Genomic DNA, 15,443 nt, shown 5'->3' with positions numbered 1-15,443 from the left:
AAATAATTATTTTTGAGACGACTCTTTAAACTGCCATACTTAAAAACAGACAAACAAACAAACAAGCAAAAACCACACGCAACATCAAAATATCCAGGATCTTAAAGTCTCCCATTCTTTATAGCTTAAACCTTTTCCTCAGTTTGACTCAAATGATTAAGTGTGTTTGCAGGTGTATTCTGGGATGCTGGGATTTTGGCTACTCCTGCTTTACTCCCCCAAAGGCTGGAGGTCTCTTTTAATGTCATGCTTGGAATTAAGCATTGGGGTTCGGCAGCCTGATGATGTGGCCACATGCCTTAGGGAGGTGAATACACCCTGCAAGGCAGCATGCTCTGTGGTACGGAAGCTCAAGATGGAAGTCAGGGCTGGGAGCATGTGCTCATTCCCTGATAGAGTGCAACTTCAGGCTTGGCAGAGTGCAAGGGATGTCACAATATTGCTATCAATTTGTTTATTTCAAAAGAGTTGAATAACATGAGCTGAAAAATAGCAATGAATTGTTTCAGTGACAGTTTTTTTTACATGCCCCCCTGCAAAAACACACCATGTGTATAACTCTCCAAGATGGCACTGGGTTGAGCATCCTTCCCTTTCAGAGGCAAATCTGCCTCTAGAGAATAGTCCCATTGCTCAGGTGGGGATTTCTTAAGAAAGAGTGAGCAAAATCCATTTCTTGTTTTTTATGTATTTCCTTTGAAAAACCTTTCATTCTATTCTCATCCCCTAAAGCAAGCCCCTAGCAGATTCTCTATTTCCCCCCTCATCTCACATCCTTTGCTGCTGTGAGCAACCTTTCTCTGCCACATTAGAGCAGGTGTGGATTAGGAAATTTATAGCACAGACGCAAAGGGAGTTTATTTGAACTCTGTGAACAGCCACAATGACTTGATGTAATCTTAGCATTAAGCTCAATTTAACACACTCTTAATTATAACATTTTTTTCAGGTATTCCTTCAGAAAATTGTGTTCACATTTGTCTTTACCTAGCAGTACTGTCTGCGTCATCTCTCCTGTCACATTACTGCATTTAAGATGCTATTTCCAGTTGCTTCTACCCAGCCAGATTCAATACCTCCAGTGCTGTCTCATTAGAGTCAGACTTTATGTCTGACTTTATGTTTGAACACAACGCTAGTGTTGCTTTGTGTTCAGATTGTACCAGAACATTAAATTCAAGGTGTAGACAGGAACAAAGCCATCAAGGCTATGTAGATATAAAACAGCATATGGACAGTGCTTTGCTGCTCTGGTTGTGCAGATTTTGAAGCTAATAATAATTCTAAACATCTCTTTTCATTTTATTTAATCTATAATCTCCTTACCCTCCAGTCCAGATTTTCTTTGCGTGCTGAGATTGCTCCTTGTAGCTGTACGTCTCTGCTAGATCTGTACATACTGCACAAAGCCTTTGGGGAGGTGTACCCAACAGTCCAGACATAGACTTTATTAGGGATTTCTGTCCCAACAAAACGTCCTTCATCCTTCCCACGAAGAGGGGGCAGGCAGGGCTGTGACTGTTTGGAAACTGCTGGTAAATAAAAAATATAACAATAATAGCTTTTAAAAAGCATTTAATGGTGAGTGCATGCAGAGACCAGAGACCATTTTATTCTCAGTTTTACTCTGGATGTGCTTTGTAGCTTTTGGAATGGTTAGTTCTTACAAGTATTGCTGTTTTACGCACAGCTTCTAGGGTTATCAAATTAAAAGTCTTCACTTCCATGAAAAAAATCAGGTCTCAAGATTTTTGTGGTAAAAATTATGAAAATCGGAAGTTCGGAAAGCCAGATAGCAAGCACAATAATCTTTTTATTATTATTTTCCCTTTTCCCTTTATTTATCATATTTATTTTCCCTTTATTTATCATATTCAGACTTAGGGGAGGAGCTGACTAAGGGTTTTTTGAGCTTTTAATAGCAATGCTGGAATCTGGTCACGTGGCTGATAAGCTTGGCTCTCCAAAGGCAGAGTGCTCAGATCTCAGCTGATCACAAAGGGAACAGCAGGCACTGACCTCTCTAAAAAGCCACCAAATCCTCTTCTGGAAAAGAGCCTTGGCTTTTGCTAGCCTCTTATCCTTTTTATTTTTATATTTTCCCCTTCAAATTGCAAAGCAAAATCCTTTTCTGATTTGGAAGTGTTTTGAGATCCCTGTGTGAGAGGTGCAGCACTCAGCAGGGATAATCAGCCCCCTTCTCTCACCCTCAAGCAGAGTCAGCAATTGCAGGTAGCACCAGGAACTCAGCCAACAGCAAATCTAACCACACTACGTTGGGGAACAGCATTACAGGGAGCAGGAGTTTGACCAAAAATGCTCTTCAACCTGGGAGACAGATCATCCTTGTACTATTTGGGAATTCAGATGGGCAGTCCCTCTGACCTTTTATTCACTAAACTGTGTGCATGTCAAGTTTCAGACAATATACTTTCATACCAGGTATATCTGCTAAATCAGTTTGGAGTCCAGCTTCCTCTTCCTGCAGCTGCTGGTTTCCTGGCCATAAGGCAGAGCTACATCCATCCATACCCCTGAACTGCTCTCCTGAAGACTGCTTGTATCTTCACTGTCTTTCAGCTATGCCTCAGCACCTTGTTGCTGAATGTCATTCTGCTTTCATTTGTACTGAATTAATTATTTCTACTTTGAAACCTACTAGGTACAACAAACCAGAACGTGGGTGTTGATATTTTCACCATAACAACTTCAAAGAAGAAAGATAACTGTTCTTGAGAAAGACAGAAGATGTTAGAATAACGATCTCCATGGGGCAGGGATTATCATGCTTCTCATGAATACCTTTGGCACAGGGCAGGGATCTCCATTCTAACTGGCCTAAGAAAATCCGCGCCACTGCAAATGATACAGACCGACCCTGGGCCGTGTCCTCCAGCACTAAGACCAGCAAGAGCTTTACTAACCCAAAAGGAAGCCAGACTGGTCCCTTTGGTTCCTTTTAGCTCTGACACTGCACTGAGACAGCAGCCAAAGTAGGCAGCAACATGGGGGAACCTCCAACACAAAAACTCAGTGACACTATTTCATGTTTTGCACAAAGATGAAAAAACTATGACATTTCTGAGTAACACTTTTACGGTGACAATTACACAAGATGATTCAAAAGTGCAAATGACAGCAACATGCACACCTGACTAAAGCCGTTTTATCCCCAAAATATATCTGTGAGTAAAATTATGAAACTTTAACAATTCTACTGACTTGTGTACTACTTCATTTTTTTTTTAATGGAGGCATACATGCCAAATAGCATGAAACTTGAAAGAAATAAGTTTTTTTGTGTTTGTGGTTGTTGTTGTTGTTGTTGTTGTTTTTGAGAAGAACTTTGTCTTTACAGAGTCCACTGCATGTTTCCAAAATTGTAATGCTGGGTTTATAATTCTGCTAGTTCTCAACACATTTTTGCTTCCCATCTCTCCACGATCCCCATCCTCAAAAAACTGAAACACTTCAGAAGTTGCCAGTGCAAACACTTTCTATCAGTGTATATTATACATTTGACTTTAAGCCTTTGGGCAATTTATGAATTTCTATTAAAAACTCTTTAAAAACTCCTTGGAACAAAAGCTGAAAAATATTCCGCTCCATTCGAACTCTCAAACACAAGGTAACGTAGAGTGTAAATCATGGTAGAATAAAATAATAATAAATAATAATAATAAAAAAACAGAACTGCAGCTTTTATTAGCCAGCTTTACAGTCTCTTGTATACAGTACATTGCACAATTCCGCCTTCACAATAACGCTTCCTGTATTAATATTGTGCCTTCCATGATGCTGTATAATCAAGGCAAGTTACAGAACACTGCTGAGTTTATAATCAAAATAAACAGATGTAACTTTGGTTTATAATGAACATCCAAATTACCAAGTACAATTTGCAGTAGACTGTAATGAGCTTGATATATAAGCTAGATGACAGTGAAGGGGGGAAAAAAATAGTTTAAACTATCAAGTTTCCTCTTGAAATGTCTTTTCCCAAGGCACTGTGAACAAGACTGTTAGCAATTATCAATCACTAGAAACACCAATGGGAATATAAATATTTCACACAACAACCACCATCATATCATCCTCTATTTTCTTCCTCTTTTGATTAAAGAACGCCCCTAAAATTTGTTCGGTCCTTTGAGGGGGTAACCAAATTATCTTTTGAAACATCATGTATTTTTATTTAATATGTCTATAAATCAAAGCTTTGATAGATTATTTAACCCTTTCACTGTAAAAACTAAAGGCTTTACCTCACTATTTCTCAATGAATCTGATTTGCAAATTCACCTTGATTGTTTAAAAAAAAAAAAAAAAAAGAAGAAGAAAGGGTTCAAAATCAAGCAAAGCCCTGTATTTTTTCAAGAGGAAACCATGCAGGAGTACATAAGAAGGCAAAATTGGCTATTTGAAATCCAAGAATCATTTTTAATGCATTGGCCAAGGAAAATAAATCGCAAAAGTTCTGTGAGGTTTTCTAAAAATTTACAAGAAAAACTGATGGGCAGTTCTAGTCAATCCAGATGTTCTTTTTTCCTGTTTTAAATGACAACAAATACAGTCTCACACAATACAATTTCATCTTGACTGCAAGAGACGCTCCTGTGTGAAGCCTTCAGCATGACAAAATTACTGGGCAAAAAGAAAATTGGCATTCATTTCTTCATGGGCTGATAAACGGAGGCATTGGGATCAAGTCCAGAAGGGCTGGTCTCCACAAATTTGGAAGAGTAATGTGGGGAAACAGGACTCAGAGTGCTGGTGGCTGCAGTATATGTTATGCTGGGCATTACTGCCATAACTTCTGCAATCTTCTGTTTTAGGTCCTTGATTTCCTGATCTTTTTGAATGATTTGCCCTAAAAACAACAAATTGCATTGCTTAGAACCAGCTGTATGTTTTTGCCCTCCACCATTTATCTAAAACACCCAGAAGACATTCAGCTTTTTATTATTATACACCAGTGAAAGCACAACTCATATAACTGCCAGTGTGTGTTGGTGAGTTGTTTAATTATCTCTAGTTACCACATAACACAAGTAGACAGAGCACTTATAATATATATTGCATTGTTTGAATTCACAGCTGCACAATACCAAAATATTATTTCTATGGCTCAACTTTTTTTTCTGTACTTTCCAGTTCATATTTTACAAGCACCTCGCAGAAGCTTATTAAATGTGTTATTTTCCTTATTTTCAAAACTGTCCCATTCTCACCATTTTGAGGAACTCCCTTTGTGGACACTCACAAAATCATTACATCGATTTATGTAATTATGTAAAGAGAAACACCAATGAAATGAGAAAAAAAGACATTCTTACTCTAATCAAATTTTCCTGCAACCAAACAAACTTTTGCAAGGAAATCAAATGGATGCTAAATCAAAAGGTTATTTAATTTTCCTTCACGGTTTGCACGGCTAACAAAGGACAGTATGGCCAGTTTTTATACTGGCTTAACGCTCCCTCTGGTGGCTGCAACACGGATGCCAGCGTCAGCTGCTTACCCCATGGTGCGAAGTAGAAGACACCACTTTATTTTTTTTTTTTTCCCCCACATTTAGGTTGAATTTATTTCATGAGTATCAACATATTATTAAGATTCCATGCAAGGGCTTAATAGATGGCAGCTACTATTTTACCTTATAGCTCTTTAAAAGAAGTTCTTCAGGCTTTAGGGTAATGGTTCGTAAAAATGCAGAAAAATCATCAAAAATAAATTAAAACACCATCTTGATATTTATCAGCTTAGTTCAATAACCTGGGGAAATTAAATCAACTGGAAAGCTTAGGCTCACATTCAAAGTGATGTATAAGACAAAATCCCACTGAAAGCTTTCCTGAGCGTGGACCGCAGCCCACTCCTACATAAAAAGGCAGGATATTCTGTCACATTTTCACCATTTCAGTCTATGCTACTGAGTTGAATTAAACTATCCCATATTACCTTGGGCAATCTCAAGCTGCCGTTTTGCATCTCCTAATGCAGAGAATAAATCCAACTTGATTCTTGTCTCTGCACTCAAGCTGTTCTCTAAGTGCTGTGTTTTATCCTGCATGGCTGAAAGAGCTGACATTAACACCTCCGTATCCTTCTCATTTTCCTTGTACTTCCGCAGTTCCTGTAGGAGTAATTGGGACAAATGTTATTCATATAGACTTCACACATGAGATATACCGAGAAGTCTTTCTCTTCCTCACAGCACACCGCTACTGGGCTTGGTATTAATACTGTAAAATTAAGATGATTGTTAATTGAGGACACTGTAATATTACCTCCAGTAACACAGGACCATCACACAAGTGATTAAAGCCATATTGTACAAAGAATAATTTCAGCACAGTGAGCAAGTACCACTCATTCTGCTTCTCAGCCCTCTATGGTCTGTATCACTGAGACACCCCCCCCGAAATCCTCCTCCCTCATCACTTCCAAGAGCCAGCTGAGAAGCTCCGTGGTACTCTTGTGGAAACACAAAGAGCTAAGTTGTGGAATATGAAAACATTTCCCACAAGGAAAATGACTAGAATGGGGACTAACCTCTTGCTAGAGAGTTAAAAGTGATACTAAACAAACACCACATTTTAAGCTATTTTGACTGTGTGATGAGAGGCATTTCTTTATCTCAGCATACTTCCCACACCAAACCTAACTGTGCTGAATATCCAATCACCTTCACCAAAAAATCCAAGCCTGGCTAGTGATTAGGACTACACTTAGTAAGCAATCCTACTTGCCAACAGTGAAATTTATCATGATGTAGACAAGCTCCTGACATTATGGCAAAGATGTGGAAATTCTCCTCAGTCTACCCAGACCATTGATTCTGAGAAAAAAAAAATCTAAATAATTTAAATAATTGAGTGGTATGGAAATGAGATGATTAACACTTCTTATACCCATATTCTTATTCTTACAAAGCCTGATGTCAGACAAGGAAGAAAAACATCTGAAGAGAGTAATACTTAAAGATGTTGATTGCCTCTTATGGATATCCACCAGTTTCAGGGGTCTGAAAGCATTCATTGTGAGCTGATCTAAGCCCCTGGTACTTTCTTGTTACCTGAACTTTCATTTCTAGTTCTCGTATCTGATCTTCTTTCAGCTTTATGTCAATTGTTAGCTTCTTGCACTCTGTCTCCAGCTCTCGGATACGATTCCGTAAAGTTTCAGTACATTCTCCTCTGTAGGAAAAACATTAAAGAGAAGACTGTGAAAAAAAAAGAATGCAGCTGACAATCCTGAATTGTTTATAACATGAAAAATATAAATATTGAAGGATAAAAAGAGGAAGCTAACTTTGTTCTTTTCAGCAAGAGAATTTCCCTTATGGCAACAATGCAACAAGCTGCAAAGAGTTACCCAATGTTATGCCTCAAGTACTAGGAAATTGTTTGGAACACTTATGAACTATGGAGAATAGAAAAGCAGAAATAATTATTTTTAGACATTAGGAACGCTGCAGTCATCTGTACTTCTGCCATGCTTTCATCTTGAAAAACTTTACATCTATACACCTACATTACTACTGAAACATCATTGTGCTGAGCACTGGTAGTCACTGGCTAGATTAGAATATTTTTGAGATTTGAGATAAAGACAGAATTTTTCGCCAAAAGGACACTGCACAAAGCCTTGATTCACAGTCCCCACGTGAAATGGGATATTCCTCTTAAGAAGACTAATCCACAGGGCACAATAGCCCTCTGCTAACACAATCAATGTAGAGCCAATAATTTAGAGTGTATTTATCATCCTGTATATTTAACGGCTATGAGTACTTAGACTGAACTTAATGGAAGGTGACCTTCCCCATCCTCCCACTGTCGTAACACAAACTAGCCTCAACAAATATAATGTTTTTTTTTGTTGTTTGTTTGTTTTTTTAAAAAAAGTAAAATAAATACAAACCACTCCTTTATGTATGCAATGGTAAAAAATGCATCTCAGTGACAACAGCTACATTTCAGACATTTCCTGGAGCTGAGGTTGCTTCTACATTAGAACCAACTACCTTGTAGCAGCAGCAAATGCAACAGCACGTGCAGCAGTTGCTTCTTCCAACTTCTTTCTTTTCTTTTCTTCCATTAATTGTTTTTCTACAAAGGCTCTTGCCTCTTGCTCTGCCTTTAGTTTCTTCTCCAACTGGCTGATCATTTGCTTGTCTTTTTGTTTCATTTGTACAGCGTTGTGCAATCTGGAAGGTAACAAGTATGGAATTTAACAGAGGAGTTCATTTACTAAAAATAAATTCCAGTCACTAGTCTCAAGTGAGTCTTGCTTTACTTGCAGGCAAGCACCTTAAATTTTGTAGAGTTTTAACATAATACTTCCCCTCTAGTAAACTACAGTCATCAGCAACTAATTTACACAGATTTGCAGAAACACGTACTTGTTCTGGAGCAGTTCATTTTCTTGCCGTAGCTGTCCAATTTCAGATCGAATTCCCCGCTCTGTGTTAGTCAAAGAACTGATCTGACTACGTAGCTCCTGTTCAATCTGCCTGCTTGCTTGCAGGTCAGCCTTTAACTTTTTAATATCTTGTTCCAACCTAAGATAGACAATTTTAGAAGATAATTTCAACTTTACTTCCCAGAGACACAAAGGTTCAAGAACATTATATAAAAATAAGCACAGAGTAAACATCATACTATCTGCCCCCCTAAACCCTCCTTACTCAAAATAAACAACTCAGAAATTACGTCTCTCTTTGTTGAATACTCTTTATGTTACTATACATATATATCTCTATGTATAGCTATACACACAATTCATAACTCCCCACAGGAATTTAGCTTTTCTCCATGCACTACACTGCAGCATTGTAAAAGATCCTATGGAACTATATTTTTCCCTCAAAGTAGAAATAAAACTGATAGGAAACTGAAATTGAGAAACTGCAAATACTGACAGATGAACAGATGAACTAATTTTACTTTTCTCAAATTGTTAGCAATAGCTGAGCTATGGAGTGCACTTGTGAGTTCTCACTAAACATTTTTTTTCTTTCTTGAAGTACAAGTTGTACACTTTAAACAAAAAGTACGTGTTAGGTTATCCACAATTCAGGAGTCAGCAAATTTAGTTTTAATTCCTCCTGAACAGAGACCATCTGCTACACACTTACTGTAGCTTTAGAAAGTTTTGAAGACTCATGAAAGCTTATTAATTAAAATATTTTCATCCAGAATTGGTTAAATAAAGCACCAGTTTCTGAACGGAGTCACCCAGCTCACCTTCATTTTTCCGACATTTTTAAAATGAGATTATTGGTTATTAGAATAATAATAATAAAAAAAAGACATAAATCATATTCTACAAGCACTGTCAGAAACTCTTTTTGTATGCCTCTCAGTCATTCATGTGCTATCCTCAGTTGCCCTGTCAGTTATCAATTTAAGTTTTTAAATGGTTATAAAGAAGAAAGATGTTTTTATTTACTGAAGTTCCACAGACTTAATGGTAGTTGAACATTAAGATTTGGGGAAAATAGTCACAAAAGCCAGAATGAACTGCTCTTAGTGACATTCAGTACTCCAGGTTAAAGGTTATAGCTCTTTGTCTTCATGAGACACTTTGCTCTTTTGGGCTTCAGTGTAGAAAAATCTCAACCTAAAATGCTAGTGTGTGATGTGACAACACAAGGCATAAGACCATCCTGTTTGAATTAATCAAGAGGTTAAATGTGGAATCATTGAACTTTTGGAATTTCATAGAAGAGTATCTGTAACAGGCTGAAACTCAACCAAAGAGGTCTACTGGGATAAACTAACAGCAAAAAGCAACCTATTAAGGATTGTGGTCTACAATACATTTCTCTAACACAAATGCTCGGATCCTACATTCTACAGCTGTACTACACTGTCCTTCTATCTTACTTCTAGGGCAGTAAAACTAGGAAGTATAGATGAATTTCTTTTAATATAGTATAAATCGTGGTCAAAGGTATATATATATATATATATAAAAAAAAAAAAAACCTTACTAGGCAAATAGTAATCGTACTAAGCAAATGAACATTTCATAATGAAGACCACAAATCACTTCAACATCTTGTACTCTGTTGTAGGAGAAAAAGAATTTGAAAACATTACCAAAGGTTCATTCATCCATTTAACCATCAAACACAAGCCAAAAATGGAAAATCCAACAGCAGATGATATTAAGTATGAATTTTCACGGGGATCTGTGTATTCAGTGTGTTAGGTGGTAGAGCTGGACAGTCACTGGGTGACAATGTAACAGTTCAATTTAAATCTTCTAATAAACAGAGACTAAGTGTTTTGCAAAGAGCAAAATTATTAATGCTGTAGGAAGCATTAACTGTTGTATATCAACAACTGATTGGTTTTAACATACGTTTTCATAAATATTAACAACGGTTTATAAAAGCTAAGCACATAAATCACATGCACACACTTTGTATTGGCAAGTATCCATAAACAATTTCAATATACAACTCTACAATAGTAAAGTGGTAACAGCGAAAATAAAGCAGCTATAAACACCATTCTGCCTATATCCACAACTATGTCAAACTTGCTCAAATACAATACATCTGGATTTATTACAGATATTTAGAAACCCAGAAAAAGAGGCCCTGATAAAGTAATGCCTGAATAAGTCAGGAGCTGGCACACTACAATTTGAATTAGTATTTTTGGTAACAGGGTATTCACAACTATTCCAACTTAAGCCATCTGGTTCACAGCTTTTGTGACAATTTCAGTGAGGGCTCTGTACCTGCTCAGAAGACTGGTCCAGACTGCGCTGTAAAGAAAGTGGAAACCTCTATGATCTGTAGAGTGCACACAAAGGTGAGCAGAAAGGATGCCTACTCTCAAAAATACAATCAAATACCATAGCAGACATTTTCCTGCAATTTATAGAACAAATGAATGTTCCTGGCTATCCAAAATGAATTAGGAAGCTAGTAATCTATCAGAATGTAAGAACCAAATGTGTCCTAGATGGCTTTTCTCATTAGGACACCAGAACTGCCAAAATTAGATACAATTTTATTTTTTAAAAAGGCATGAAGTTAGTTTCCCCACCAAAATATGTACTTTTTGCATTCTCTGATGTTAACTGTATGCTCATCCACCTTATAAAGTCTAGTCAAACATTTTCAGCTTAAATTTCTGCTGTAAGAGAGGAGGTTAAAGCTCTTCTCTGTATATAGAGAGGTTATCCATCATTTTCAGGGAAATACAAGGAGATTAAAAGAAAAACAAAATAAAACAGCCACTTCTCTGTTGCCCTGTCTCTAAAACGGAAGTACTTCATCAGGGTAAACCGATACAATTTCATTAAAAAAAAAAAAAAAAAAAAAAAAAGCTTTGCTGCTGCAAGCACAGATTGGTGAGAGTTTTCCTTCTTCCTCCCTGTAATAGTCTGTACGACTTGTTATAGTGAGAAATGACACAATAAGTGACACAAAATGACAAAATAACACTATTATTATTTCTAGTATTTCATTTTCTGCTTAAGTCTCTTATTTCTAGGCTTATTGGAAAAATATTTCCTATTTACAAAGGAGGACAATTTGAGTTCTAGAGTTCTAGAAGATATTTTTCTCTGTTGCTGTACAAACTACTAGTAATTTTGAAGCAAAATTGTTTTTAAAATGAAGATTTAGTTGTGGATTATTACATTGGGTTATTTATACAACCAAGGTCAATTTCTTTCAGTTTGTCATCACTATAAGCACAAATTTACGGATTTTCTTTCTTTTAGCACCACTGCCTCTCTTTACTGATCTCAGTAATGAAGAAGATCAATCAACAATCACCTGCAAGAGAGAGCATTTTTCCAAATGCTTCTTGGAAGACTGACGGACCAACTTAATGACAACTCAGGTTGAGTTAATACTTCTAAGTATTGATAACTGTTTGATGAATAGCATACCCTTGCTTACTCAATTAACTTATCTCCATAATCATCTGGTAATTGCACACAAATTAAAAATCTATATTTATATTATTTACCTAAAGTTTTAAACCACCCAGAGGGCTCTTGAGAGCTTCTCTAAAAGACACATTTTTTAAAATTTGTTCTCTGCTTGCCCAATCTGTTGGCATAAGCCACAGGCATCCCCTGAAGTGAACCTACTTTGAAGTTGCCGATGTGATCACATAGCACTGAGGTTCTCCCGCTGTCAGTAACAGACTACTATCAGCAGTTCCGCAGAGCATTTTTCATTACCAAAAAGACAATAATGCATAGGCAGGAAGCTGAGTTACTTATTTTTCTTCTGCACAGAGTTGTTCTAAGTAGCTGGCATTTTGAAAGGTTACTCTAATTCTGAGCAATCCATGCACTATATTGACAATGGCCTGAAAAAGGTTTGGTAGAAGGGATCTCACAGATTTCTGCCTTACATTCCTGATGCTTTTTATTTTATGTTCTCCACTTTCCTCAGTCCCATTGTATCATGCAGAACACTGACCATCTCCCCCAGTGTAGCTGACAGGAGAAAGTCTTCTGGTTACAAAAGCCATTTCAGGCATCAGGCATAAGGAAGAAGAAACAATCACTCTTCGGACACCAGCGGTGCCACAAAAGATGGACAACGATTAACATTAGAGGAACAGAAGTTTACATTAAAATCTTCCAAGTCTGTCTCTGCAAGAACACTGAGTTTTAGGAAAGCAAAATAAGATGTGATGGGCTATCCTTTACTTCACAAATATTTTGCTTAATTCAACTTCCAGAATGCCGTAGCTATCTCTGCAAATAACGAGTATGTAAGACAGCTTGTTTCAACATGTGCAAAAGGCAAGACCTCTATGGATACAAACAGTTTTGCTGAGCTTCACAGCCAGGGTTTTTTTTTGGGCAGTGGTGGGGTGTTTTGTTTTGTTTGTTTTAAGGGTGCAAATAGCTGGAGCCAGGACATGAGTGTTACCATGCAATACCCAATTAAAAAACACATTGCAAGCTACAATTACAGCTTGGACTTGTTCCATACATCAGGCCCCCGAAATATGAACAAAATCTGCTGCATCTCTGAATTGACAGTGAAATGGTAACAAGAAGTCAGCTTGTTCTGCAGTTACTGATATACAGTATTCAAAGGATACCAATTTTACCTCTGTATTAGCCCAGTTACTGAGGTGTTCAGAAATAAGACAGAATAATGACAGAGATGCAATGACTAAGTGCTTGACAAACAAACAGCACTCGTCAGAACCAGATACCCATTTCAATTGTAGGATCAAAAAGCCTAAGACAAAGAGATTGCTTTGAAGGCTGATTGGCAGGCACAGAGCCTCCTGAATTCTTCTACTCTAGCTATCAAAATAACAACAACATAACAGTCACTGAAATATCAAGTGATAGGGATCAGTCACTTCCTCTCCAGAAAACTAAACATGTGGATAATTCAGAACACTAAAAGCTATTTCTCCTGGAATCTCAGAATGTTTCACATGAAATATTTTTGTCTTAACCCATAAAAGCTAAATATTTGCTAATATTTCTGAAATATAAATATGCACTAACCATTTTCCAGGCAGAACAACAACAAAAAAATCCCATTTCAAATAGAAGTGGATATATATAAGCCCCTGAATTACTTAGCTGTACCCTTTCAGATATAACATGTTACATAAAATATTTAAGAGAAAGTTAGGAAGCATGCACGACTGTCTTGTTCTAAATATATATATACAAATAAAAACCACCAAAATAAACAAAACACACACAACCAACACAATCTTCACTGTCTCAAACAACTCCTGTCAATCCTGAGTCCCTAGCAGTTATAAGGCATTATTTACATTTAATATTGGTTAGTTAGCTCAGGGAAATAATTTGTAAACAAAAAAAGGGAAAGCAGCTTGGTTCTGACATCCTGCTGTGAGTCTGCTGGACAAGAAGTTATAAAAAGCATCTATATTTGGAAGCTGAGCAGATCTAATTTGGAAGTCAGACACAAATGCAGGACTTTACACTGTCCTTTTCAGAGTACAGCCTTGATGCAAAGCAGAAGTTGAATAACAGGAATGAGCAATACCACTGGAAGTGGATAGGATATCATAGGATATCATAGGATAGCAACACCTCATCAACTGACAAACTAAATAAAAAAACCGTCATGAATTTAAAATTCAGTGTGAGGAGTAATACAAAGGACCTCACATCACACAGAAACAATTAAAAAAAAAAAAGTGAAGTAGTTTAATTCACTTTCAGGGCTGAGTAAGTCTATGTTGCATAAAGGTACTTTTTGAATACACTGATTGCGTACCCTGACTCTACACTGGGAATTAGAGGAGATATGCTGTAAGGGCATAATCTAGTCTATTGAATTCTCATTTCTGCATTAGAAATCTCCCTTTGGACAATTACAATGACCATGTGGTCTAATCTCACATTTGATGAACAGCATATAAAAATCTCAATGTGCAATTTAAAACCTAAACCACGAGAGATTTAAATCTCATTTTTTATCATAGCTACATGGGACAAAATTCTTAGACTGGCAGGTCATTCTATAAAGTATTTCCCTCCTCTTTTCTTTTAACAACGTTTTAACTTTTTAACAACGTTTCAGAATGCAGCAATGCTGAACTGATCTTTCTCTTCTCCAGTGAGCAAGTAAGCCATGTAAAAAGTACAGAGATGCCAACTGAAACTGATGACATACAAATACAGCAGTCCTGTACACATTAATTTAGATACAGCCTTGCTGAAGACAGAGCCATCTGCATCCCATTAATCTTGGCTGAATTTGGGTCATAGATGAGACTGACTAGCTTATTCCTTATTTACTTTATATGAGTTTTTAACAGACATTAATATGAAATAGTTTGGTTATTTAATTGGCAGAAATATGCCAAATCAGTGATATAGTCATCATCAGAAAACAGTATTTTCATTGAAATAACTGTATTCACATAGCACAAAACCTCAGAGACAGACCAGAGTCAAAAGTCCAATTACCAAAAGCTACCAGCAGGGAAAGTGAACCTAATCTGCCAATTAAGTTAACCACCAAGGATTTGTTGACCAAAGTGGTTTCAACACATGAGAAGAGAAAAAGAGACAGGTCAGGAGTGACAGAAAAGCATGCAACTGTGCAACAGCTTTGTTCTGACATAGCTCTATCCTATTTTGAACACTTTACACATTATGTCTTTCTTACAAGTATTTGTTTTACAAAAAATGCCAACACTGTCTCAGGACTTATGTGCTCTATGTTCTTAGCTACATGTCAGAAATACATCTTTATTTACATATGCTTATCTGGAGTTTAAAGATGGGATTTTGCCAATCTGCATAGTTTACAAGGCAGATAAATTAAATCTCTATGACGTGTATTTAAACCAGTATGTTACTCCAAGGAGTCACAGAGTAGCTGATACTTTGCACCTGTATTTGTGAAATGAAGATTAAACCAAAAGCCAAACACTTTGGAGGGGTAA

The 15,443-nt window shown here is 36.9% G+C and overlaps 1 protein-coding gene across 1 annotated transcript in view; it reads right to left on the bottom strand.

Annotated features, from left to right (window-relative positions):
• Positions 1-3,671: 3,671 nt before the first annotated feature.
• The window catches only part of MACO1 (macoilin 1), a 30,032-nt gene continuing 18,260 nt past the window's right edge, over positions 3,672-15,443 (bottom strand). Inside the window, exons 7-11 of the mRNA XM_035345371.1 lie at positions 8,408-8,566; positions 8,030-8,212; positions 7,079-7,199; positions 5,962-6,136; positions 3,672-4,870 (exon numbers count right to left, since the gene is read on the bottom strand). Coding sequence (XP_035201262.1) covers positions 4,668-4,870; positions 5,962-6,136; positions 7,079-7,199; positions 8,030-8,212; positions 8,408-8,566 — 841 coding nt within the window. The 3' untranslated portion in view covers positions 3,672-4,667. The remainder of the gene's footprint in view (positions 4,871-5,961; positions 6,137-7,078; positions 7,200-8,029; positions 8,213-8,407; positions 8,567-15,443) is intronic.

Source organism: Oxyura jamaicensis, chromosome 23 (genome assembly GCF_011077185.1).
Source record: "Oxyura jamaicensis isolate SHBP4307 breed ruddy duck chromosome 23, BPBGC_Ojam_1.0, whole genome shotgun sequence".
NCBI classification, from domain to species: domain Eukaryota; kingdom Metazoa; phylum Chordata; class Aves; order Anseriformes; family Anatidae; genus Oxyura; species Oxyura jamaicensis.
The sequence above is the reverse complement of the archived record's forward strand: the minus strand, read 5'-3'. Positions and strand labels throughout refer to the sequence as shown.